Source organism: Bombus pyrosoma, linkage group LG8 (assembly GCF_014825855.1).
Source record: "Bombus pyrosoma isolate SC7728 linkage group LG8, ASM1482585v1, whole genome shotgun sequence".
Lineage (NCBI taxonomy): Eukaryota > Metazoa > Arthropoda > Insecta > Hymenoptera > Apidae > Bombus > Bombus pyrosoma.
This window is the reverse complement of record NC_057777.1, coordinates 2,899,725-2,925,800: the sequence shown is the minus strand read 5'-3', so window position 1 is coordinate 2,925,800 and position 26,076 is coordinate 2,899,725. Positions and strand designations below refer to the sequence as shown.

Sequence of the window (26,076 nt, the reverse complement as noted above, 5' to 3'; positions counted from 1 at the left end):
TACTGCCAAATATAAAAACCAAGTAAAATGTATTCTATGGGAAACATCATATCATTATGCTGATACACTGAAATATAACCACAATGCGTGTTTACAATGTTTCGCGCGCGCACGTGTTCATGTCATATGTTGTTTATATGTCTCTGTAGAATGTTTATGTGTATATGTGTATTTTAGTGTACTGTAATGTACGAGGAAAAATAGTTTTTGTGATGTGCATAGAGACCGTACGAAATAATCATCGATATTAATTTTCAAATTTCTCAAACCTAATTCACTAATAATTATACTGACCGAGCAATAGATGATGCGGCGCGTATGGTAGTTTGTGATCAGTAATAATAATTAATAATAATTAATAATAATTAATAATAATAATAATAATTAGTGATAATAATAATAATTAATAATAATAATAATAATTAATAATACAGATATAACGATAATAATAATAGTTAATAATAATAGCAATAGCAATAGTAATAATAGTGGTGATCGTGGTAGTACTAGTAATAGTTATAGTAATAGCAAATAGTAATAATCGCGATGATCGATGATCGATGAAAGATGGGCCTTGACAAGGATTCACGATGATTATTATTATTCGTATAGGATATTGACAATAACATGTAACAACGACCGGATATGTCGAGCACCAAAGAAATACGTGTAATCTAGTTATGTTTAAATCGGGCAATTGCGAGCACTTTAAAATAAGTTATCTTTTTTAGGTTGGTTCTACTGTCATCTTTATATTTTAACAATGAAAAGGGTTGAAGTATTACGTCAATCGATAACAACAGATAAGAGAATCGTAATAGAGAATATTTTTATATATAATTTTATATATAATCGTAATAGAGAATATCCTCAGAATGATACTGGATTTTTAATAGTTTTATTATTGAACAAGTGTTTAATTGGCAATATTAATTAAAAAAAAATATAACGTTATTAAAGAAATACATCGGTCGTTTGGAAAAGGCACAGTGAGCAATTCCACAAATTAAAATGCAGAGGAAGGTGATAATGTTATCACTTTTCAAATTTTAGAATTCGCTGTTACTTATATCACTGTATTGGAATAAATGAATTTGTGGAAATAAATCTTGTAACTTTTGTAATTATGAATATGAAAATTAATTATAAAATTGCCAAAAAGTGGAGTTAATGGCCTTAGTTCGTGAGAGGCTCATATTATTAAATTAACGCTATTTTAATATTAATTTGTAAATATTAGGTATGCCTTTATCGATTTAAATTTTAGTTTTGCACATTACAAAAATATTTAATTTTAAATGTATCCATTCAACGTAATTTAATTGTGATTGACTTTTCTGTGAATGATTATCGAAACGGGGAAAAATAAGAAGAAAGAAAGTGACTCGCATGTGCTCGATTTCCACGCGACAATTGCCGGTACCATTTCTATTCTGGTGTGTCCATTATTGTACCATCATCAGCGTGTGGCATTTTTTTCGACGTGCATTATCAATGAACAAACAAGACGAATAAGCGTGTCCTTCGTAAAATCGTCTCGCAAATTTCACGGATATACAACAATCGTGACAGAAGTGATGAATTACAATTATGATTTGTCAATAGTTCAAGAATATTACCAGAAAAAAAGAGCACAGAGAACGAAAAAAGGTCGAACAAAAAAGAAACAAATAAGGATATGCAAAGGAAAAAAAGATGATCGAATTGTCTCTTTTTGAAAAAAGGTGAGAAATGTTCACGATAAATGACACTATTATGAATTACGGGAGGGGGAAAAAAAAAATAAAAATAAAAAAAGATTACTTTCCTTTCTGTTTTCGCAGATTTATCAGTGGCTACTTAAACGCACAACTCTATAATACGCCATAATATATTTTTTCTGCTTTTTCTTGTGTTTGTGTTTGTCTGTTTAATAATAATATCTATATAGCACGTTACGCGGTTACTTTTTTTAACTTCGGTATAATTACATATACAGAGTGGTTGTTATTTCTTTCTATTGTTAAACTCCTTTATACACTTTTTTCCTTTTCCTCTTTTTCTCGCTCTTTCTTCATTGTACTCTGCACTCGACGTTCAAGTGGGCCGCTCTTTTTTTTTGTTTGTCAACAGTGCAACGTAAACAGATTTTTCATTCTTCAGCATTTGCTTCTTTATGTATATATATATATATATCGTACAAATAACAATATATCGCTACGCAATAATATTTAAAAAGTATGTTAATAATAACCATACACGCGGATTCCGTGCGTCTCGAAACTATAGATCGATCAATCGATCGATACAAACATGAAAAACAAGAATCCCCTCCGAATTGAGGATTATTTTATATATTTATATATATTTTTCTATTTTTTTCAGCATTTTTCCCTTTTTATTATTTATCAGACAGACAACGTTGAAAAAAAGGGAGATCGTTATCGATTGATCGATCGGAGGGTAAGTTTCGACAATAAACACACGATCGATGGTTAACAATAAAATGGCGGTATATTCTTGAGTTTTACCTTTAAAAATGTGATGCTACGTGGCTTTACAGATATGTTCAGTATTTTTAAATTTACTTTTACATACGTATATATATATACATATATATTTTATGTATATTAGATTCACTTTTACTCTGCAGTGACAACAGTTGTGGCTAGTACATTTATACATCCTCGTATATTAATTATAGTTCAGCTTTCCATCTCCTCTAACATTATTTTCTTTCTTTTTTCTGCAAATATTCGCTTCGCTATATCATCCTTTCAAAAGTGATACTTGTGCCGTGCTTTGAGTTTTCGACCATGTTTATACATATACACACATGTCGCTTTTACATTTTTTTCTATTCAGTTCAAATCGAAGTTACAACATCGATTTCTCGGATACTCGATTCGATTTTTCGCAATCGATCCGCGACAACGAACAGCGATAACGGTCGAAAAATATAGGAAGATACTTCGAGATCGCATAAAGATAGAATAGAGATCTTGAATTTTCAAAATTCTTTAATTTTTTCATTATAATATCATTATTTTATCATTAAGAATCTTGATTTCTAGTTAAGCTCGGTTGCATTACAAAATATCAACTATTTTTTTCTATGTAGTATTTTACAAGAAACGCTACGAGAATTTCCTGTTTAATTTCTTTTCTATTTTTTTGTCTCCTTCCCTTTATAAGTAACAAATAAATGAAATTTACTTAGGAAAAATCTTATTTCCTATTCGTCAAAGAGACGTATTTTCCAGTTTTGTAATGTTTTTCCGGAATAGATCGTTTCGCGACATCTCAAACGAAAATGATCGCTTGTTAAAAATCGGTTGGTTCCCAACAGTTCACAACGATTCGCTTTCAAAGGCACGAAAGGTTAATAAATCGATTCATTAACTAAACTTGTTTTATATATTTACAACACCTTTTTTATTATATATATTTTTTTTCTACTCTAAAAAATATCCGAGTTTTGGAGTCATTCGAACGCGTCAAATAATTTCGAATACTTCGGTTGGGAAAATTATCGAATCTCTTCAATGTTTCAATAGTCCTCCGCGACGTAACGATGGCGCCACAGTGACGAAACATTTTGAAACGAAAACTTCGAATATTTAGACATCCTCGGATATATATATTAAAAAGGAATTGTTTTTCTATTCAAAATGATTAATTTTTTAGAAAGCCGTCCAACATCCGACTATTCGAAACTGCACGAAATCCTCGAGTAACGAATGTTTCTTCGAAAAGACGAAGAAGAATGAGGAGTAAAGGGAAATTTGTTATAAAAAAAAAAAAAAATCGAAGCGAGCATCCATTTGAGTTCTGCACGTGGCCAATAAAAACACGGTTTTCGATAACGGTCTTGTCCAACAACTTTGCTCCCGTACAAAAAGGCTCTAATTCTGTTTCTCTACGTTTTTTTTTATCTTCTTTTTATGCTTTTTCTTGTTAACTCCTGTATGTCCTATAGTTTAATGCATACGACAACATTTTCTAAATGATGGTCCATTTCGTTTCACAGCGTTCCAACAACTTCGATAATAGTCTCTGAGTTCTCAACTACTATATAATCGCCGACGCTTTACGTATTTGCAATCGAATATTTTTCGTTCAACCCTTGTTGCAGGCACAACCGTTTGACCAATATAGGAGAGTATAAAATTCTTCTATTTAAATTAATTTAATTGATCCAACTTAGAGGATGGTCAAATTCTTTCCAAGAATAAATTGGATAATGGTACCATTTTGTCTCTCTCTATTTATTATAAGAGATTGGCAAATATTAATTATATAACGTCATATATAATATATAACACTTAGTAAATAAGTAAATAATCTTTTAACAGGGTTAGAACCGACGTAATAGCTTAACAAGAGGACCAAACAGATACACCATTTAAAATGGTACAAAACTCCATATTGATCTCTCGGTTGTGCCCCGAACAAGATATAGATACAGATCGAATTTACTCGCGCGTATTTGTGTGTATGTGAGTGTAACTTACGCAACTTACTTCATCATCATATTAAAAATATACATTAAAATGGTACGCACAATCGCGTCGTTAACGTACACCATTTAACAAGTTCTCTACCTTAAGTGGTACCACTACGTATTTCTTATTTTTTCACGTGGGTATTTTACAATAAAATAGATCGGTAAGCAAATCGTAATCCTTGCCTTGTTACGAGACCATGAGTACCGGTGGATCAAATTAGAACGATTTCTCTCTCAGGCAATCTAGCATTAGAAGTACGTCTAATAATCGGTTAGACGAGACATTAATTACGTATGCATTGTAAAAGAATATATTACATGCTTCATAATTCTGTATAAATTGCATGAGGTCACAACTGAAGATTGAATTTTGAATTTTGTGCATTGAGCGAGAAAAAATTGAACTAGTTCACATTATTGATTTCCATAAGTTTGAGATAACGTGTACTTGGGACAGATTAGCTTCTTTAGTGTATCTTGTACTTATTTGCTATATTAAGATATGAAACGAAGAAAGATCTTTACTTCGATCAAACTCTTACATTCATCTTTCTGAAATATGAAAACATACTATATAATATGCCAGTCAATGTATTCGACTTTATCTTGCAGCGTTCTCAAACTTATGATAAATAGTTATGTCTCGTGCTGAATTTATTTGTTGAATCTTTTTGAAATCTCGAGTATCATTATTTCTATTGATTACATGTAGATATGAAAAGTTTGTGCAAATCGCTTTGTCTTATACATACAAATGAAGCACAATAATAACACTGGTTGTTTAAAACACTGCCGAGAAATAATCGTAAAATATCAAGTAACAGATAATATAATTCAGTAATTATATTATTTAATGCGATCCACCTGTAGCGATTTAAAAATTGAAAACAATGCAATCGTATCGTAGATTATCTTTCAAGGATTTACTTCAGGCATGTACACTTAAGTTCAGAGAGATATATATATAATATATATCGATATATATATACATATATTATATATACATATATATATATGATATCAATTCAAATACAATAAATTTTGCATCAATAGGAAAATGTTTAATAACTAGTGGAGACATATATATATACTTTTTTTTAATACATTAAATCTTACTTTTTTCGTTATGAAAAATAACAATTTCTTTATACTTTTTTTTCTTTGATAAAAAAGTGTGTTGGCTAAGAGATTGCACTTTGTGATCATCTTAAAAATTTGTGATTAATCATTAGTGACTATACATTATATATCTTATGTTTCGCACACCGATTGTTCGTACAGTCATTAGATAGTTTCTAACTGCAACGTTAGTAAAGAAACAAATTAATATCGAAGATTCATACGACTCTTCTTTCTTTACCTTCTTTAACGTACGTATAATATAATCTTCGGTTACAATATAACCAAGACTGACTTGCCAGGTTGTCGATTCGTCGACAGAACGTTGTAAAACAAAGTCTATGATTCCACTAATTTGTGTAGTACGGATAAACCTTGCTACCACTCTTTCTCTCTATTTTCTTCTTTCTTTTTCACACTATTCAACATCGTTTTATTTTAATATTTTTAATCCACTTTTTTGTATCTTTCAGTATGATACACACTTTTCTTTACACGTAGCTTGTCGACGAGTCACCTTATGCGAGTCACAACGTGAACAAGTCAACCTGAAGGAGGGCCACAAATGGTGCCAGGCACTATTTATTCATATACCGTTTGTGTATTCCATTAATTACGTTAATTAATTACAGTAATGTACCAAATACGACTCTTGAGAGCAGCTCGCACCAGGATACATCCTGAGATTGAGTAAAGCATAGGCTGAGACCATCCCGAAAGCGGTTTAACTTAGGAAGAAGACTTTCTGTATTTTACAATTGCAACCCTATCTTGCCAACTAATTATGGATTCGACTAACAAAGCATTTTACAAGGATGTACTATATATAATAAATATTCTCTTTCCCTATATTTCATATTTAATTTAACTGTATTCCACTGTTATAGAAAAATCGTGTGCCATGAATATTGGATTTAAATACTGATTCAAATAAATTTGCTAATTCTCATAGATTATTATTTGGAGATAAATGCTTACAGAGGTGCAAGCTCTCGTTGTGTATGACTTAGGCGTTAAGGGTTGCAAAGTTTCTTCCTTCCGTGTCACCTTTCATTTTTTTTCTTCATATCAAATGTGCAAAATACTTGTGGAAAATGTATATAACGTATGTATATATGTATACATCTGCAAGTTCGTGTGTATATACCTTTCTTTTCTGTTTGAATAATCAACACTATATTAGATGCTTATTTCACATGTAATATGCATATATCTCCTCTATTACTTCATAATAATCAATATATTAATTTTCGATCATATTTTTTTTTCTCTACTGAATATCGCAATTATTTTGAGTACAGCAGCCGATTAATTATTCAACATCTTTTTGTTTATTAGCGGACATAGACCGTTAATTAGTTCGTTAAGAAAAAAGAAAAAAGAAAAAGAAGAGGGAGAAACTCCGCTACTTTAAAAACAAACCCAACGATTTGTTAAAGGAAAATTAAACGATCTAAGACTCATATGAATGTATACATTTCCTAACAAAATGTACGACTCCATTGATCGTTTATAAAGTAAGAGTATGATTCTTTTCTCTGGAATAAAGGAAAGAGATATTGCAATTACAAAAAAAAAAAAATAAAGAAAAATTGTAAAATTAAAATTTATATACTAATCGAATATCATTATTCTCTGACTAGGCATTCAATTAAGAGAGAAATTATGTTCATTACTCTCAGCATTCATTATGTAAAAACATCAATTAACGGATTATGCCGCGGTCTTGCCTACCTACCATCATAACGCACAAAAAAAAAGAAACAAGTAACAAAGTACAATTATTTGTAAATCTCTAAACTGTAAATTCATTAAACGTTTTCGAAAGCTCTTAGAAATTCGGTTGTCGATGCACTTATCTTCCGAAATGCTGTGCTCTCGATTCGTTTCTTAACATCAATTCTAAACGTACCGCCATTACCTTTCTTCACTCGGAATAGAATATATCTTCGCCATTAGCGACAAGTATCAAAGACACAATATGCCATGTCACGAAGAAAATGATAATGAATAAATGACATATATACAAACAACTTTTGCATTATATACATGAAAATATACATATATATATATCTTTTATATATAATGGATATTATATATATGTATCCATCATATATTGTATAATATAATATATATATATATATATACGTGTAACGCTTCAACATTATGGCACCGTTATTTAATCGTCAAACAAACGTATTCTTTTATGTGTATGTGTATGTATGTGTATGTATCGTGTTACGTGTGTTTCTGGACTTCTAAAATATAAACAAATTTGTGTCCTCTTTTGTCCAGCCAAAGTCGGACTCTTCGCAAGGATTCTTACGCGCGCATCCAACTACAAGAAGAGAAAAAAAAAGAACCATGGCCGAACATTGCGTATAATAATTAACGAGTCTTTGACTTCAAGTTCCGGAACTTTTCACAAAAGCACTATACGCCGTTGTACGTAGAGGTATGAAACGATCGAGCGATTAACCGTTACGATTGATATTAAGTCGCCCAGCCCTCAGTGATCCTGGAACGCTTCATCAGCGGTCCATTCTCATAGTCTGAGTTATTCCCACCGTTTCCCCCGGCGTTCGAGTGACTCGTTCGAATATCTGCCACTGTGCCGCTTCCAGGTGATGGAAGGTTCGTCGGCGTTATACTACCGGAGTGAGATGGCGGTGGATTACTGCTCGGTCTGCTCGACACAAGATTTAACGATTGTGGCCCCGGATGAGGTACATGATGTGGAGGTGGTGCACCGGTACTGGACGAAGGTCCCACGTTCAGAGTCGTGTGATGAAGATTGCTGGTATTACTCGGCCCGCTGTTCGAGCCACTGTTGCCACCGTGAGGATCTCTAGGTGGACTAATCGGTTCACTTTTTATCTTCACTGGTAATGGCGACGTGGCCGGTGGCGGTGTACTGCTCGACACTGCTAGATGCGGAAGACCACTGTAATCAAATAAATTTGAAGATATTAGATTCGATTATGAAGATTCCAGCAAGATTGATTCGCACTCTAAAGTATAATATCTCTGAAGAGAATATGCTGGCTGAAGATATAAGACCAGGTCTTGACTGGAGAAATTGTATACAATAATTAAATTGAAAAGAAACTATGGCTTGGATTAGGTTGTATATTATGTATCTTTCTAGAATATCATTTAACGGATTTACTAACACATATTGTTTATTATAAACCTTACACTAACATCAGAGGCAAAATAAAATATGCAAAAAGCCGTCAATGTATTAAATATGAATACATAAGCATAATATGTTTAAAAATAAGTATATATCGTTAAAGCTAATTGTCACTTCATAGATGAACTGTTATGTGGGTTTAGCATTTAATAAGTTGAGTAGCCAAAGTAATTAATTGACAAAATATTTTTGTTCAAGATCCTTGTTTCTTTTAGATCTGAAGGATTTGAGATAAACTGATATGAAGATATTTTTAAAACTTTGAAAATTTGACTGCCGAAAAAGAATTTTAAATCTCAGTGAAAAATGATACGATTCACTAGCATGCTACAAACAACTATCCAAATAAGAAAAAAAACTATAAACCTCCAGTGGACGTTGTTTGATATTTTTATCATCAACTTGGATAAATATAGAGGATCCGTTGTTAGAACGAGTACCGTCGTTGCAAGCACGATTAAACTTTACAAATAATCTTTAATCTTTTCTTGAATAAGCATTTATACAATATTTTGCGTTGTAAGCTTGTTTCTACATATATTTTCCTTTGTAGGAAGGGTGACGTACACGTAAATGAACAAAATGTAATTAGAGACTTCTAAAAAGTTTTGAATGATAGATTATACCAACTGGACATATAGTTTCCTTTCACAAGAATAATTATGAAATATGATTTACCTGATGCTGGACATGGTGGCTGCCGAATACATTGATAAGTCATCAACGTACCTCTGATGAGACCATGCTAAGCTTCCTAAGTCTGAGGAATAATCCGTTGGTCCAAAACTAGAATATCCAGCTGGGACTGATGGTGTTTGTAGTGCTACTACTGGTGTGTTCAATGTGGATTGTGCATGGCCACTCTGTATATCAGAAACACAAAACAAAAGACCAATTAGAATGAAATATTGTGTAATTACATAAGGGTACTTTTCATGTATCTATATATTACTATCCATAGTGTGTGAAATTGCACACGATTACACGCAGTTTGACTACTAGATCACTAGGAAATTGCTATAAAATATCTTACATTATATTTAAATACTAAAATATAGTGATTTTAAATTTGTGAATTACACGCCATAAAATTAACAAAAATTTAGAATTTGAATTTTCATGATTTCTTTCAAATGAGAATTGAAATCCAAGATTAAGAAAAATAAAGATTTCTAAAATTTCATTACAAGAAGTTAATAACAAAAAATATCCAATGCAATGATGAAAAACATAAAGTATATAAAAATATTATTAAAGTATAACTCAATTCCCTAAATTTGAAATAAAATTTTTAACTGAATGCACTGAATAAAATGCATTGAAATCAAGCACAGTGCGTACTAACATCGTAACTAGTGTCTTCGGAGAGAGGTTGCGTAAGGGGTGTTGGAATAACTACTCGAAGATTAGTCCTGTGAGGATGAGGCGGCGGTGGAGGAGGCGGAGGTTGTGGTGAATGCCTAGACGGATTACTGCCTTTGTTTGCACTGCCTCCTCCGACTCCTAGTGCCGGCGAAGGTCCTGGACTAGGTGAACCTCCTAGTGGTGATGCCGATGGTGGGTAACCATTACTCATTTCCAACATCCCTCCTGGTGGATATACTATAGGAAAACAACAAAATTAAGATTTATCGTTTTAGTAACTAATATAGGAATTAACTTATTACTATTATTATTAATATGTTGCAGTAATAAAAATTGCAAAAGTTAAAATCTTTATTTGCTGAATAACTGAATTACTAATTATTTAGATACTTTTTTAAAAAAATTCTTTTCTTCCCATCACGAATCTATTAATATTCTTACAGATCAATATATAAAGTTTAAGAATCGATTACATACCTGAATCTGTTTCAGAAGACGACGGTCTTGGAGAAATGCTGGTATGCGCCATTTGGGGACTAGATCCAAGTAGAGATTCGCCATAACTATTCACTGGTACGGATACAGGTAGAGTGTAATTAGATTGTCCCATTGCCTGAAATCGCAGTAAATCACGACGACATTATTAATACAATGTTCACCAATGGTAGACTTCAAGAGAATTGGCAAATTCTGATAGGGTCTTCGTTTCGAGATTACGTCTTCATTATCCCCTTGCCCATTTCTGCTAGATAAAATTCAATAGTCAAAATAAAAAAAAAAAATATGTATACATATAAAACACCTGATCAAACAAAATAAATGCAAAAGCAAATTTATCTCCATTCTGTGCATAAATAAAATAAATTACAAAGAATTCCTACAAAAAATAAAACATAGAGTCATACCTTTATATTTATATAAATTGTGATATTGAAATTTTCAGTAATATATATTTTTCTAAATTGTACAAAAATAATTCCTATAAAAAGATTGAAAAAAGAAAATATAAAAAAGGAAGGATAATACTTCGTATTTATATATTTAATGTTATACATGCGATTAAAAATTCTTGATTATAAATTTTGAGATGTACATTATCCAAATTATAAAAAGGTAATATATATAAAAAATGTTTAAAAAAAGAAGAAGGAAAGAAAGAACACCTCAACCACATTTTTACATTTAAGTTAAACACTATAAATGAGACTCAAACTTTTCAGTTATACGATATTCAAGGTTTCTCAAATTCTGAAGAAGACAACTAGCCTCTATTGCTTACTCTGCTTGCCAAAATAATTATGAATGCCGCATTAATCGCTACCAGATGAAGCTTGATACAATGTACACAGTAAGTCCGACAAACGAAACGAAAAACAGATCAACAACTAACCAGAGATTATAATACCCTGGTTTTAAATGTCTGCCAATATCACGGTTTAGAGGTACAAGCTTGGCTGTTTTGTAAACTTACGGGCTCACGTTGCGATAATAAATTAAACGGTGCGAATTAAATCGAACCGTCACTGACAAATTGCTTGATGGCGGATTGTTAAAACCTAATAAATGTAACCAGGAGGACTAACGAATTGCTTCGAGTCATGTGAAAACTCCGAGCCAGAGGTTCCCAAAGTGAAACACCAGAAGGAACAGGCGGCCATTGTAAACTTCCAGCTACTATACGTTTTCAAACTGATAACGAAGAACAGCACGCTATTAGATGTTGATAGTAAATTTATTGTGGGAAGTTTGGCGATTACTTAACGAATTTTTCTTCCTTCAAGTCATCGTTAAGATTGATCAGATTTCAGAAAGACGAAGTTATATAGGTAAAAATTATATTTATAATGATGTAAAGATGATTATTTTTTTTTATCGTAAATTACAATATTCAGACATATCGATTATATCTTTGAAAAATATGTACTGTCATTTTACTAATTTCAAACAATTTTTTAATAAAGAATTTCTCAGATTACAAAGAAGAATCGATAGAATTTCAAGTTACAGTCTAATATTTAATACAGTTTTTGAAAATATACAGAAGAAAGGAAAATCCTTAGAATGTCAAATTCAGAAACAACAGAAATGTCAATAATCCCATTCCAACCATAATCCAGTTTCAATCATTCGTAATACTCAGCAACACAATCTCTGACCTTCAGCACTATCCGTTTCTACAAAGATCAAACCCATTAAGACACCTAAAAATGCCAACTTGGTATATGATACGATTTAGAAAAATAACAATTTCTCTCAATATACATACATATATAAAATTTCTCGCAATATATAAGGATTGAAGAATTTCTCCATATACAAAAGAGAAAAGATGCCGGAGTTTCAAATATCCCAAAAACATCGATTACCGGTCCCAATAACCTCAAATCACCAAAAATACCAAACCCCAAGTTCTACACAATCAAACTACAAAAACACTAAAAACTCTGAGTAATTTCGTACGCCTAAAATGCCTAAGATCGACAATACCTATCACCGAGGGACCGTCGTTGCGGGACATCCACGTAATTTTTCCAGCCGTCCCAGGTATTCTCCTGGCCCGGAACTTTTTCTCTTTCTCCCTGTCTGTCCTCTCGACGTCAGTCGGCCGTCGAACAACACCGAACGACGACCTCCACTTACCCGAGTGCCGTTATGTTGGTGCCTCTGCATCATCAGTTGGAACTCCTCGTCGATCTTCGTGTATTTGGCTTCGGTGCGCGGAGTGAGATTGTACTCGATCGCGTCAGGCTCCGGACTTTCCGGGGACATGGCGCCCTTATGTTCCTTCTTGTTGAGTGCCTGCAAGTGTCAGCAGACAGGTTCACGTGACCACACCGCCCGAGGGCACTCAACCTTCGCATGCACGTTAATTTAAACGCCTAGCATCACACACATACACATACGTATACACACAGTCGACTAATCTCTCTAGTTATTTTTCCTTCTCTCTGCTCTTATGTACGTAGCTTTGGTGTATTGGTTATTCGTGTGTGTACTTTTACTATTTGCATGGTAAGTGAGGTTACGTATGCGTTTATGGGTGTGTACGAGAGAGAAAAGGAGAGAAGATATCGCGTGTCACGCGACACGATGGTCGACGATGGATTCGTGTGAAGGATCCATGAACGACCCTGACCATTATTATGCTCGAAACAATTGGGGGACTGGGTTATGGGGCCGATGTGGGGAATGGGCTAGTCGATACTTAAGGGTTGCGATTATTTTTACATGTCGGTATTGTATCGAATAACATTGAGCATTATATTAATTATCCTATGGCGTTTATTAACTTTTATTAGTTTTATTTCTGAAACTTTTCTTTTTTTCAATAAAGAGGTTTAAATGATAGGTTTGGTTCCAAATTCAAATTGCAAACTCTTTTGTAAAATACTTTTCTTTCGGTACATATTACGGATTTCAAGTATATATTAACCTTTTTTAAGAAATTAAGGAAGATAGGAAATAATAAATTAAGGAATTCAAACTGTTTACGTATCTCTGTGAAGTCTCTGTGAATTCTTTATAGGGATTAATAAATTGACGGTTAGCAGAACTAGAAGAAAAGGTTCTCCCAACTGTTTCAAGCATAATGCATTATAAAATTCCTATAAAAGAATGTTGAACATGTATAACAAGTTTGGTGTACGTAAAAGACAGCCTGCAACCTGTCTGGTCTTCTTTTCGACTCACCATACCGATTTAAATATTGCAACAAGATTTAATGTATTATTTATATTGGCACGATTATTCCCTATCGATCGATTGGATATATCTTTTCTAGTAACTTCCATCGCTGATATACTTGAAAGTCTAACAATAAGAGAAATATGTTTTCATGCGTATACAGAGTGGTCCATAAAAATTCACCAATTATGCTACATTTTACATAATTCAAATACTTTTTTTAATACTTGCAAACCAAATACTCATTATTATATTAAGATTATAACGCTATGTACATGGACTATAAAATATCACAAAAAAAATATATAACTTTTTATATCACAAATAAATATATCCCAATTACTCCAAGTAATAAAATAAACCTGGGGAAGTACTAAAAAAAGAGTACATAAGAAATATCAATATACTCTTTGTACCACCACCGGAGAAATAACCTTAATATCCGTAATCATACGAAAGCCAAAGACAGGCAAAAGAAGTGTCCTCAAAATGAAAGTTTCTTGTACGTTGCTTATTCCATCCAGTCATCTGTCTTTCGTTGATGCACGTTTTTTTTTTTCAAGCAACATCAAGCGAGACACGCAACGGAACCAGGGGTGGTCAGTCGCCTCTACTAATGGACCACCCTGTATAACACCGGTGAAAAAGAAGGCGCGCAGGAAGCGGGTTTGTAGCAGCGCCGCGCATGTAGATTTGCCGCATGCCCATGTTGTAATTTCGATGATCGACAAACTTGAAAAAGTTAATAACCAATGATGATACGCGAGAGTATCGAGCGTCGTGCAATTTTTCCCTGTGAAATCTCTCATTTACTGGTATATCAGCGATACCTCGAGTTACAAGATATGCTCGCCTTCCGGCTGATCCAGACACGACGACTTGTCGCGTCGGCAGGGCGGGGTTATTTGAAAAATATCACCGGTTCAGTGCCGTACGAAATTCATGGTTCTTGAAAAATTCAATAATAATTATTTTTTTACGAACGACGATGTGTATTCAGAATTCTGGCAATTTTGAAATTGATGAAAAGTTATGTTGCAACATTCATTTAACACTTTGAACTATTTGCAAATTTCAATTTTACTGAATATATTTTTGTTATTGGGAAGTTTGAAAACTTGAAAGTAAAATTCTGAATTCCCTCTAAAATCTCAGAATTAATATTTGCTAGAGAATTTTAAATCCACTGAAAGTGCTACATAACATACAATATTGCAAATTTGTTAATACCGTCTCTAAAAATTGTTTAACGTTATTAAACGTTCTGTGAAATATACATCTTCTCATAAGAAATACATAAGAAATAATTCTGAATAGTAATTTTACTATAATGGAAAAAATGTGGTATCTTAAATATTAATCCTTGAAAAATAAAGAGTTTATATCGATTGAAGAACTCATTTTTAAATTATTCTACATCCAATTTACATAAATACAACGTAATCTTCTTGTTTTCTTCTGCATATTTAGAACATACACATTCCTCTTAAACTATGTTTTCTGTATCAACATACTAATGAAAGAAATCATATACTGCAGATAGCTGTAAGAAAAAGACCCGTTGATAAGATGTTTTGGCTATTATAAGAAAAGATAAAAGAGCAAATAATATTTACAGAGCATAGAATCCCCAAGATAATTATTATTACGGCCACATAATTATACTGTATGTAAATAATGATTTTTATTGGTCAAGGATAGCTTTAAGATCTTTTTCTTGCAAAACGTCTTCCAGTTTGTTCAACAGGATTGGTTAAACGATTTGAACGCTGCACAGTATCTTCTGGAACAGTCTAATCGGCCTTGGAGATGCAGAGACGCGCTTCAAACATACTCCGACATTATTTGCATGAATGTGAGGCAAGTCTTTCGGAAACAATACTCATTCAGATTTGAAACACGTTCATCTTAATCTCGAAGAAACGTTTCCATTATTTAAAATAAAGAATCATACTACAGGGCAACTTTAAAGAATAATCGTGAGACACATAACCTCTGTTTTTGAACAAAACTAGGCTATAACGGGTTTAGTAAACATGAGTTCTTCAATATTTTAGAGTACTAGACTATAGTTACTATGGAAATTATAATTTCATACTGGGCATACTGTATTTTAAAATTTTTTTGCACAATAATTCATCAACTAATTATATTAGTGAATTGATATGTTACTATTTATAGGTTGTAGACTTCCTTTTTACAAGAATTTTGTACAAGAAATAGGATAATAGTTTTTAGTTAATAAAATTTACTTCTATAGTTTCATTTTATTATCAATTTTTCTAGTTTTATGTAAGCGAATTCGTTAACACTAGAACTACCAACCTGTAATTTGTACTTAAATATATTGTATACAAAAGATTATAGGTAGAGAGATATTATGAAAATAAATAATACCAACAATACTATCAACAATAAACTTTCTAATTCTCTAATAAATCAACATTTAAAAATGTTATTATGAAAATTTAATTTACAGAATTTACCCAGAGTATGGAAATCCCATTACCTTAAACAACTCTATTCACCAAACAAAATTCTCTAGATAATAGCTATCCTTTTTTCTATCATTCCATCATCTACTCATTCCCTAGATGGTGGACATTCGGAAATGTTGTTGGGCAGCTTGAAAATTACCAAGGAGAAATCGGCTCACCTCGATGATATTCTTGTTGGTGAGGGACTCATGGGGTTCGTTGTACTCGGTGTACTTGAGAAGAACCTTGTCCATGTCGGTGCTCGCATACTGATACAGCTTGTTACTCGAACTGAAGATAATCAGAGCGATCTCGCAGTCGCATAGTACCGACAGCTCATATGCCTTCTTCATTACCCCAAACTTCCTTTTGTTGAATGTCACCTGTTGGAGAATCATCAGGAATCAATCACCTTCACCATTTGCCTCTACCATCCTAAATTATTCGTTAATCAGTAATACAAGTTGATGGAAGCGATATGATTGTTATCTGCCATACATTAGCGTTTTTCATTGCTACTATTTACTTTTACATGATAAACGTTAAATATCGTGATAACAGTATCGTAACAAGATTATTATTTATATGATATTGTGAATAGTACATTTTATCTTTAATATTTTTTAAATATAATATTCACGTTACATTATATCCAATCTTACATTATATTTATTTAATACAATACAAATAGTATTTTCATATTTAAGGGTTATTCTTTATACTTTAAGTATTAAATTTAATGTATTCGTAATATCACTATGTAAATATTAATATTGTCATAACATCATTGATGATGTAATAATAACTAGTAACTTGTGTGAATGGAGTTCTGTTTTGAGTAGTTGGCAACACATGATGATACAATGAATGGATGTAACGCAATAGCGGATATTTTCTATGAAGTACTTGTGGCTTCTAGTACTCGTACAGTTAGCGTAGATAATACTATTTAGAGTACAAAACAATGTTTTATGTAGATCAGCACCGTGTTATTCATTTAGTATTTATGTTTATAGAGGTTACAAAGACAAACGTTGTATTAGAAAAAAAAATTGTGCTAGAAAAACTTATGAAAAACATCGAAAGATATAAAAACACCGAAAATAAAAAAATTTGTCTACGTAATTTATTTAACTTTCTTTTTCTCTTTATGAAGTTCGGTTTTTTTTTTAATGTAAATGTTGTAGTACCTGACGATTCCGTTCGTCCGTGATGCGCGAAATTTGAATCTTCTTCCGACCCATTTTTGAACGACGTTGTGGAGATGGGACAGACCTTCGGAACCAGTGGATGGAATATTAAAAACACTGGAACAGAAAGAATTCCCTTATTTCATTTATATTCCTTACAAAAAATTGAAACATTAATCATATTAATAATTGCTAATCTTATTACATTAACCTATAACTAAATGAATATTTTATTGACGTTTAAAATATTATTCAAATTGATGTTAGAATTATTTATATAATTTAAATGTAACTAAAATTTCAAACGTTAAATAATTTTCTTTTAAACAAGAAAGTAAATGTAATACATTCCTTATGAATGTAGGTTATATTCATAAGATATAAAAGAATCATTTTCCTATTACATCGTATATTTTAAAATAAAAAAAGATTTATATAATCTTTTGATTAAACATATTTCTTAAAATAATCTTTATTTCTGTAACTCCTGCTATATCATACTTTTTAGTTAATTTGCTATTATTCCGCTATAATCTTCAAGTTCATTCTACTTGATGGTATTATTTTTTTTTTTTTTTTTTTAATATTTTAATTCTGAAGAGAATTCACCTTCAATATAAAATAGAAATTAGATATGAAATATTAATAAAAATTTCTTTATATTCATCAGCAAGTTAGGAAATTATGATTGAATAAAAAATAACTCAGAGGAAATAGCAGGGCTAATAAATCACGATTTCCAAAAAAAAAAAATATATATATATAATTCACTAGTAGCAGACTATTGCTAGTAGACTATGCGAATTTTCAAATAACCTATGAAGCCACTCAATAAAAGGAATCGCATCTTTATAAACAAAAGAGGATAATAAAACATAACACGAAATAAAAATTCAGGAGGCAAACTTAAGTTTTGACGTTCTAACCATCGCCATGATGAAATTCAAGTTTGAAACGGCGGTAACTTTTGAACGATGAACAAAAGGGACGTGATTTAACTGACGGTTTGAAAACAAAAAGCGCGCGCGTACCCATAGAAAACTAGAATGTAAAAGGCTTATATATCGCATGCAGTTCGAAACGTGCGCGACAGAACTGGACCATGCGTTTCAAGTCTAATGGTGAAACGTGTATAAAGCACGTGTCGCGTTCGTGTATCGATTAATGTCGTCCGAAGAACCAGTCAACTAACTTCGATGACACATTAAATTCGACGGAAAATAGCGGACATGTCTCGTTCGTGTTTCCTCTATTGAAGCTCACTGAAGTTACATTATCTTTCGACTAACCTCACTTTCGATTATCGTTCTGTTAATACTCGGTAACATTACGCGGGAATTTTGAATGATTTTATCAACAAGAGTTGTAAATATTTGTGTTCTAGACTTTTTTTTTAATTAAAATAGCTTTTGTGAGATGTTGGTTATTAATAACATAAATGGAATCAAAATGGAAGAAAACAACTAAATTGTGAAGAATTTGATATTTTTTTTTTTTCTTATGAACATGAATTCTCTCCCACAAATTCTATATTAGGTTAGTTTGGAGTGTATAATAATTTTTGTTTCGAGGTAAACAGTATCAATAGATATGACTTATTTTAAATCAAAAATGTTTTATAAAAGCAAGTTATCATTTGATTTAGTACACTTTCTTGTAATTGTGCAAGCCAATTATCGAGTGGTTTATAATCTTATTACGTAAAACATGACCTAATATTTATACAATAATACTTCGATTTTCGTTATTTCACTTAACCAACAAATTCTTATTAATTAATAGAATTACAAATTTATAACAAAATTTTAAAACCGATTGGAAATAATTTCGATTTCATCTCGTGATGAAAATTACTGTCTGATTTTATGTAAATATCGCTGTTGGGTCATCGATGGTACACGTGACGATGAACGTGTTGAAAACATCGAAACTCTGTATAACGTTAAACCGCATTGTTTGTGAATGTCTCTTCGCGGATGGGACGCAGAATTCTATTGAAATGTGAATATCTCTATCGTTTGAATACATTACAAATCTAGGGATGAGCTGATTCATTTGTCCATTAGTAATCGTGACTAAATCCAGATTCTCGTTAATTTATTATTATCCAACATATTGATCGATGATGAATTATTTGATTCATGTCTACAGTTCAATTAAAACTTCTCCAATGTATACATATATGACTAAATAAATAAGCATAAATATTTATGGAGTTCTTTTCCCGTATTAAGTAAAACTATTCGCTTGAGTTATGTAAATCAAGCAACAAATATATAAAAGTAGGATTATTTGTTCTATGCTTATATAATTATTATATTAATTGCTCTACTTTTAGATAATTACACATTTTTACGACACGTCGATAATGTAGTTAATAGTTCTGTCACTCTGATGATAAGAATAAAAAAAAAAGTCAAACGAAATATTACAAAATAATGTCATCGTATTTCAATTATGTGTGAATAACCTATCCGAAAATTTTAAACAAATTGTAAGGGAATTACAGTTTTATAATTATATCATTTTTTACCATATTTTTTCCAAGATTTCATTTCTCCATTTTATATAAAATATTTTTCCAATACATAGAAAATAATAACTAATCGTTTAAAGAAGCAACAAGTAATGTTTCGAAATGACATTTGTATAAGGATACGTAATTAGAATTCCGAGCGAAAACAGAGGCAAGATCAATCAATTGATTTAACGCAATGTTTTATCGATCGTCGAACAACAAAGTTGTAATTAACTGGCGGTTTTGATATTACAAGAATGGCGCTGATAAGGAATGATGCAAGATAAAACGAAACATTTCTCTCTCGTTTTCCTGTTACTGATGCGAAGATGGTAGTTAACAGTAATGAATCAATTTTCGCTTAATCCGATCGAGTTAGCACATTCGATACTCGCTACAAAAGGCTACTATACAGGATCTTACAATGTGTTTTTACGTAAAACACACTAAAAACAATAAATCAAATACGAATACGTTTTATAACGACGTATGAGATCCTGTTCAAAATATTATAATAACTTTTTGAAATAGTAAATTATAACTTAATTTCAATGGTTCTTTTTTAGGTAATAGTAAAGCTCTAAATTAGATTTAAAAAAATGTATAAAAGAGTTATATGAAATTAGAACATAGAACTGTATAAAAAAAGAGACAGAGAGAAAAACATATTTGGCTTTCTAATTATTATTTCTGTATTATAAGTTAGTATTTCTTTTAATATTTTATTCATTTCAATTTTTAGGGATCGCATTATAAAAATAAAAAAATTATATTTGTAAAAATAAAATGGAATTTTTCATTCGTTTGATATTAGTTTATCTGACCCGAAACTAACAATAAGCTAACCTAATTTCGTCGTTCCGTAAAAAATCCAGATGGAACTAGGTATAACGTAATTAATTACGACGTTATTGCCATTACTATGGAGTAAACGCGTAATAAACGATCGATCGCTTTCCATTTTATCGTCGATAATTAATGTACATAATAATCGACTTTATCACTTGAGTTTCCCTCAAAGTGTATACGGAGTACAGATACATCGAGTTACGTGCCAATTAATGATGGTTAACAAAGGAAAACGCATAAACTTATTGAAGCTGCTATACTTCTCATTTCAAACGTAAAAAAATATCTACACAAATTTTTATTACTATTGATATTCTGAGGATTATCTATCTTAATTTCTGTAATATTCCCATCGTCAGTATCTTGGAAAAATTTCTATTGATAAATTAGAATATATTCTTTTTAATCTTTAGATGATATCGTTGACCAGTAGATAACGTAAACTATAACAGTTTGAAAATTAACTTTTTTTAATAAAAAAAACTTAATTATATTTACTTATTCATTCATTTAATGAATAACAATACAAAATTGAATAAGAAATTGAATACTATCGAATATAAATTTTAATTTGTATTGATAAAATTAGCAATGCTATTTATCGCATATTATAAGATACTAAAACAAATATTAAATTACATAACGTAACTCAATTTTTATACCAAGGTATTGTAGTCACTTATACTTTAACTGATATCATTTAAATATTAAATTAAAAGATATATACATACTTGGACCGAATCCATTAAAAAGTAATTAAGCGAAAGTTTCAAGAACCAAGAAAATTTCGTCAATTAACATAATAGGCAAAAACGAAATTTCGTTTGAATTTTGAACGCCTTTCAGTAAATGCTATCAGACAACAATCAATCAAGATCAATCGACGAAGAAATAAAATGAACTGTGTGTTTACGTATTTATGTAAATGAATCTGTGGAAGCAATTTACAATGTTCTCAGACTAAGGTAATTGTAGACTAGTTTAATAGTCTGTATTTCTTTCTTCTCTTTGTCAGCTTTTTTGTTTTCAATGCTCTTCCATCTTCCATTTAAATTATGGTCCCTTACTATAATCGGCAATTGCTAGGTACGTCAAGTGTAATCAGCGATAATATTGCGCTACTGTAATGTCAGCAACAGACGAGTAGAAAAATTAAATTACCTTTGCACCAGTCGTGATTAGATAATGCATTATGTATTTCGAAGGAGCCTTCGAGATGCTTCTGGTGTCTTTACTTCACTTTATCGAAAAATATCATAAATATACGTGATGTAATACTAATAAATATTTAACTTTCATGCTTATGCAGATTGATTCATTGATTATTCAAAATTCTTGAAAAATTCTAATTTTGTTTTCAAATTTCAAATGTTTGATTCGATTTGGTTGGATAAATCGATAATGTTCAACTTCAATAATCGAATTTCAGATTCGGTGAAATTACTATTTCTACATTTAAATTTTGAATAATTGTGATAGATTCGATTTGAGAAATCGGTCAATTTCATTAATCGAATTTGGAACAATCGATGTAGTTTCGATTCGATACGATACGATTTTCATCGGGTTTAACCATCTATAACCTATTCGAATATTCGAGTGCCAACTTTTATTCGATAAATCGAATTGTATCCACTTCGATTAATTGGAAACCTGTGTTCGATTGCAGTAATAAAATTCTATTGTATAATAATAAAAATTATTTGGAAATTAAGAAAAATTGCATCTAACTCAATCAATTAATCGCTTGCATTCGATAGCTTTCTCTCGACTGATGAATTCCAATGCTCGGGTACACCGAGTCCGGTAAAAACATAGGCTTTAATGTTGTTCTAATTCTAAACTCCATCAACTATATTTACCGAACCCCCTTTCATTCATTCCGAGCACGCGATCTCTCGCTATATGAATTAACACGCGTTTCACGGGCAAACGTTATTTTTGTCGTGCCTATCTTGTGCATCGCGAAATTATGTTGCACCGTCACTGTTCGTAATTATATCACACTCGTGAATCCGTCGGCTCTCGCGATCAAATCAAAGGCGATTCCAATACCGACCATTGCCGGTCAAACACGCGATTCGGCTTTACAAGGACATTAAACACTAACCACAATTAAGCAGTCGACAACAACTAAGTACAATTACTTCCAATACTTTTTATACATCTTTTCCTTTCTTTAAGTATGAGACGATCTTAAATACTTGTCTTATTATCTTCAATTCTTAAAAAGTAAAAAAAGCTTGCATACATAAGTAATTATAAGGTTAGATTTAGGTTAAACTAGATCATGAAATATTAGATTCAAGATTCAAATGAGACATTGCATATTTAAGCAAGTATATTCATTGAAAAGCATAAGAGGAACGCAGTAAACAATAATGCAGAGGTTAGGTTCCGTTATTTGATGTATCAGACAAAATAACTGAATTATTAAATGTTAGGTACATGTAGAAATGATATTAATTGAAAATCAGAAGGAAAATACAGTAAGTAGTAATTTATAGAACACGTTTCTTTACTCGATATTACATTTAAATAACCAAATATTAGATACGAGTGAAATATTTCATGTTACTGATTGTAGATTTCACGTGAAAAATATAAGTCCATTTTCGTTGATTTTGAGGTTATCTAACAGCTAAAATAGAATGTTACGTTATACGGTATAATTGAAAACGGGGATAATCTATATAAATCTTTTAAAAGTAGGCGACGAATTTTTCTAAACTGCGAAAAGAAAAGTAAAAAAAAAGTGCATAAGCAACATTATGATAATGAAAACGCGTATTTAATTCAGGACTTATATTGAGACAGAGCTTCTTCAGTAACTAGACTTCAAATACGTAGTACATCTACTACAGAAGCATAAATGATACGTCTTGTCATGTTCTTTCCCTATGATCTTTCATTATTAATATTAAATATATATGAAAATATATAAAACCCAATTCGTATGATACTGGAAATTTTGCGAAAAATTGTTTAGAGCGCGATAGAGTCCCTTAAAAAAGATGATTTAATTCCAAGCGATGTACATTTATCATTATCTATTACAGTGTGATTACACGATAAGCGTCAAGTTACAATCGAGACAAATTCCGCCACGAATTTTCCATTTATTTCAAAAATAGAAGATAATGGAATGAATCGTTCATTCAGCAAGCCGATCGCACGTTTCTCGTATTGTGAAATTCCGCGAATGATTATTATTGGCTATCGGGGGTACGCGATGAAAAAAGAAAGCTCGAGCAAAAAGCAATAGAGGGTCCACCCGCTCGATGCTTCTCTTTGCTAGTGACTAGTGACAATAAAGAGAACACTCGTGGAGAGGCTAGAGAGAGAAGAGGTTGCCGCTCGAGCTGTCGTCCGATCGAATTCGGTTTATTATACAAGAGCGTAGAACGCGAGCCGAGGGTCAGCGACCACCGCGTATTTCTCTATACACGTCGCATTTTGCACTCGCGTCCAGAAGCTATCCCTATCGAATCGAGTAATGTCTCGCTATATTATGAACCACCAGCTTTTTATTCTTTGCTCTCTGCTGGAAATAACAATCTGTGTTCAATGGACTTTATAAATTGATGTGTGATTCGATTCTATCTAAAGATATTTAAATGTTACTTCTCTGATTTTTATTCGATTACTAGGCTGCGGATTTTGATACATTTATAGAAAATTTGGAGATTGAAAAATACAAAGAACGTATATACTACGGAAAAATATATTTGATATTTGTTATGATATTCAGTAGGTAAAGCTTCCGTCTAAGTTGCATTTTTTTAAATTATATTCGTAAAAATATGAATTACGATATTTTTAGGAATATTTCTGCCGATTCTTTTAATTCACATATCTAGTTGTAAATATTTGACGTTTATTAAATAGACGCCCAGTCGAGATTTGTTAATTTCTTGTAATTACAATTTTTCTATAAATTTTGTTTTATTCCATGTAATCTTGTGTGTTTTATTCTATACGTTTTGTGGTGTTTATTAAGTAGATATTGTGATGCAATATTTTATTTTCTCCTAATTATAGTTTCTTGGGGATTTCCTATTTGTTTTATGTAACATTGTGTATTGCTTTAGTGAATAAATTTTGTATTGTGTAACGAAAGAAATTTAAATTTGATGAAATTGCATTCATATTCTACATCCTGCATTGTAATGCGACATACAGATGAAATTATTACACTAACACTAAGTATAACCCATCTAGTAATCTTTACTAGTAATATTTAACAGCTCAAAAAAATGTCCAAAATTTTGCAAGAACTTTGAAACTAACAATTACTAAGTACCAGTCATTAAATAGAAAACCAGCATTCCCAGATATTTATGATTCTTAGTGACACTATTTATCTTAATCCCTAACATAATGTAATTACTAGAAAAATATTATTTTCCATGGGTGGTCATGCTATATCAAACTTTAATATGTGGTATCAAACACTGATAACTAGAGAAGATTTAAGACTTCATTACTACTACTACATTCATACTAATGCTGCTTTTAATTCTGTTACGAAACAGTAATATCATATAATAATATTCATAATTGTCTAATAACAACTTGATGTTAACACCAATCCAATATTTAAATGTACTAGTAGTAGTTAGGTTAAGTTGCAGATGGGCTACTTTAATTTGCTATACTAATTTCGATAGGAGGGCTTATACGAGTTGCGATAACATATACTTTATCACATTGGAAGCGTAGCTCGACACGCGTACTTAGTACATAGTACGATATGTTGAACTTTGCCAAATCGTTTCCTTCGAATAGTTTGCAACCGGATAAACGTTATCTCGATATCGTGGTGGGTTTGATTCGCTCGTTGATACATCATGTGATTGTGTCGTCGTTCGCAAAAAACGTGTCAGTAGAAAAACAAAGACGAAACCTATAGATATAATCGGAGCAACCAAAATTGCTTTCTTTTTTGTTAAATACTTGTAACATTTAACGGCGAATGTTTATAAAATAAACTTACGAATATTTATAATATATATATAATTTAAATTTTGACAATGATCGAACAAATTACAGACTTCAAATGTTTAAGAACCCGCTAACTGATAATTTTCTGTAACTACATTAGAAAATCGCGCAAGAAAAATAAAAAAACATTTTACTATTTACACGTCGTATACATTAAATCACCTAACTTGTAGAAATTTCTAACATAG

The 26,076-nt window shown here is 31.5% G+C and overlaps 1 protein-coding gene across 11 annotated transcripts in view; it reads right to left on the bottom strand.

Annotated features, from left to right (window-relative positions):
* Positions 1-12: 12 nt before the first annotated feature.
* Positions 13-26,076, bottom strand: part of LOC122570152 (myocyte-specific enhancer factor 2) — a 77,128-nt gene continuing 51,064 nt past the window's right edge. For 6 of the 11 annotated variants that reach the window (XM_043732100.1, XM_043732101.1, XM_043732104.1 and 3 more), the window contains 7 exons: positions 17,518-17,634; positions 16,507-16,710; positions 12,807-12,965; positions 10,644-10,779; positions 10,147-10,403; positions 9,480-9,664; positions 13-8,549 (listed from right to left, as the gene is read on the bottom strand). In XM_043732100.1, the coding sequence (XP_043588035.1) occupies positions 8,099-8,549; positions 9,480-9,664; positions 10,147-10,403; positions 10,644-10,779; positions 12,807-12,965; positions 16,507-16,710; positions 17,518-17,571 (1,446 nt within the window). In that variant the 5' untranslated portion in view covers positions 17,572-17,634 and the 3' untranslated portion in view covers positions 13-8,098. The remainder of the gene's footprint in view (positions 8,550-9,479; positions 9,665-10,146; positions 10,404-10,643; positions 10,780-12,806; positions 12,966-16,506; positions 16,711-17,517; positions 17,635-26,076) is intronic. The other 5 variants (XM_043732108.1, XM_043732109.1, XM_043732107.1 and 2 more) reach the window with 5 other exon arrangements.